Consider the following 2,677-nt stretch of genomic DNA (forward strand, 5'->3'; position numbering starts at 1 on the left):
CAGGCAACAAAAGAAAAATAGACAAATGGGATTACATGAAACTACAAGCTTCTGCACAACAAAGTAATCAATCAACAGAGTTAAGAGACAAACTATGTATGGAATGGGAGAAAATAGTTGCAAGCCATATATCTGATAAGGGATTAATATCCAAAATATATAAGGAGCTCAAACAAGTCAATACTAAGAAAATAAATAATCTAATTTTATACATGGGAAAAGGATCTGAATAGACATTTCTCAAAAGATGACATACAAATGGCCAATACGCATATTTAAAAATGCTCAACATCACCTATCATCAAGGAAATGCAAATTAAAACCACTAATAGATTTTACCTCACTCCTGTAAGAAAAGCTATTATCAAAATGACAAAAGATAACAAGTGTCGCCAAGGTTGTGGAGGAAAAAGAACGCTTGTACTCTGTTGGTAAGAATGTAAATTACTACAGCCATTATGGAAAACAGTATGCAGATTTCTCAAAAAATTAAAAACTGAACTACCATATGATCCAGCAATCCTACTACTGTGTATATATCCAAAGTGTATGAAATGAATATCTGAACTCCCACATTCACTGCAGCATTATCCATAATAGCCAAGATATGGAAGTAACCTAAGTGTCCATCGATGGATGAAAGGATAAAGAAAATGTGGTATATACACACAATTCAGCTGTAAGGAAGAAGAAAATCCTGTCATTTGCGACATCATGAATGAACCAGGAGGGCATTATTCTAACTGAAACAAGCCAGGCACAGAAAGACAAATACTGCATGATTTCACTTACATGTGGAATCTAAAAATGTTGAACACATAAAAACAGAGTAAAATGGTAACCACCAGAGGCTAGGCAGATTGAGGATAGCTGATCAANCAGGCAACAAAAGAAAAATAGACAAATGGGATTACATGAAACTACAAGCTTCTGCACAACATAGTAATCAATCAACAGAGTTAAGATACAAACTATGTACGGAATGGGAGAAAATAGTTGCAAAACATCTATCTGATAAGGGATTAATATCCAAAATATATAAGGAGCTCAAACAAGTCAATACTAAGAAAATAAATAATCTAATTTTATAAATGGGAAAAGGATCTGAAGAGACATTTCTCAAAAGATGACATACAAATGGCCAATATGCATATTTAAAAATGCTCAACATCACCTATCATCAAGGAAATGCAAATTAAAACCACTAAGAGATTTCACCTCACTCCTGTTAGAAAAGCTATTATCAAAATGACAAAAGATAACAAGTGTCGCCAAGGTTGTGGAGGAAAAAGAACGCTTGTACTCTGTTGGTAAGAATGTAAATTACTACAGCTATTATGGAAAACAGTATGCAGATTTCTCGAAAAATTAAAAACTGAACTACCATATGATCCAGCAATCTTACTACTGTGTATATATCCAAAGTGTATGAAATGAATATCTGAACTCCCACATTCACTGCAGCATTATCCATAATAGCCAAGATATGGAAGTAATCTAAGTGTCCATCGATGGATGAAAGGATAAAGAAAATGTGGTATATACACACAATTCAGCTGTAAGGAAGAAGAAAATCCTGTCGTTTGCGACATCATGAATGAACCAAGAGGGCATTATTCTAACTGAAACAAGCCAGGCACAGAAAGACAAATACTGCATGATTTCACTTACATGTGGAATCTAAGAATGTTGAATGCATAAAAACAGAGTAAAATGGTAACCACCAGAGGCTAGGCAGATTGAGGATAGCTGATCAATGAACATAAAATTTTAGTTAGAAGGACTAAGTTCAAGAGATCTATTGTACATTATGCTGACTATACTTAGTAATAACATATTGTATACTTGAAAATTGCTAAGAGAGTAGATTTTAAAAGCTCTCATCACAGAAAAAAGTGAGATAATGAATATGTTAAATAGCTTGACTTAGCCATTCCATAATGTACACATACATCAAAACATCATGTTGTACACCAAGAATATATACAATTTTTAATTGTCAATTAAAAAAAGAAATTAAAAAAAAGAAATTAAACTGGTTTGAGTTAGTGTATTTTAATATTCATTATTCCTCATGTGTNAAAAAAAGAAATTAAACTGGTTTGAGTTAGTGTATTTTAATATTCATTATTCCTCATGTGTTTAAATTATTGGAGGCATTCAAAAAACAAATGTCTGTGCGAAAATCATCATGCGATATCAAATTTCTCAAAAAGCAAATACTCAATATAACCTCTAACAGTGAGATACAAGTTATTTCTTAGTAGCCTACATTTTTATAAGAACTGCATTTTAAATAGTCTCATTTTCCTTTGAATTAATGTAGTACAATACATCAGTAATTGCTGTTCATGTAGATATTATGCTCCTTTGAAAAAATACTACAAATAAAATAGCTGACACTTACCTTCCTCTAACTATATTTTCTTGAAGAAGCTCTTGAATAATAATACTTATATTGGAAATGTTGACTTTGTTGATAAGACCATTTATGGACTTCTTTAGGGCCTCCCAGCTCATCCTCTGATATGCTAAGCTAAAAAGAATTAATTTTAATAAAGATTAAAACTGTCAACAATTACAATAACAACAGGCTCTAATAAGAATATAAACACTTAGTGTCCCTTTATTTTTAACATTATTGTCACAAAATGATACCTAGTAAAACATGACACCA

General features: G+C 31.9%; 1 protein-coding gene across 1 annotated transcript in view; it reads right to left on the reverse strand.

Moving 5' to 3' along the window:
- Positions 1–2,677, reverse strand: part of CWC22 (CWC22 spliceosome-associated protein) — a 54,530-nt gene that overhangs the window by 35,045 nt on the left and 16,808 nt on the right. The window contains exon 5 of the mRNA XM_008570994.1: positions 2,408–2,536. Coding sequence (XP_008569216.1) covers positions 2,408–2,536 — 129 coding nt within the window. The remainder of the gene's footprint in view (positions 1–2,407; positions 2,537–2,677) is intronic.

The sequence above is a fragment of the Galeopterus variegatus genome, unplaced genomic scaffold, assembly GCF_000696425.1.
Source record: "Galeopterus variegatus unplaced genomic scaffold, G_variegatus-3.0.2 Scaffold651, whole genome shotgun sequence".
In the NCBI taxonomy this organism is placed as follows: Eukaryota; Metazoa; Chordata; class Mammalia; order Dermoptera; family Cynocephalidae; genus Galeopterus; species Galeopterus variegatus.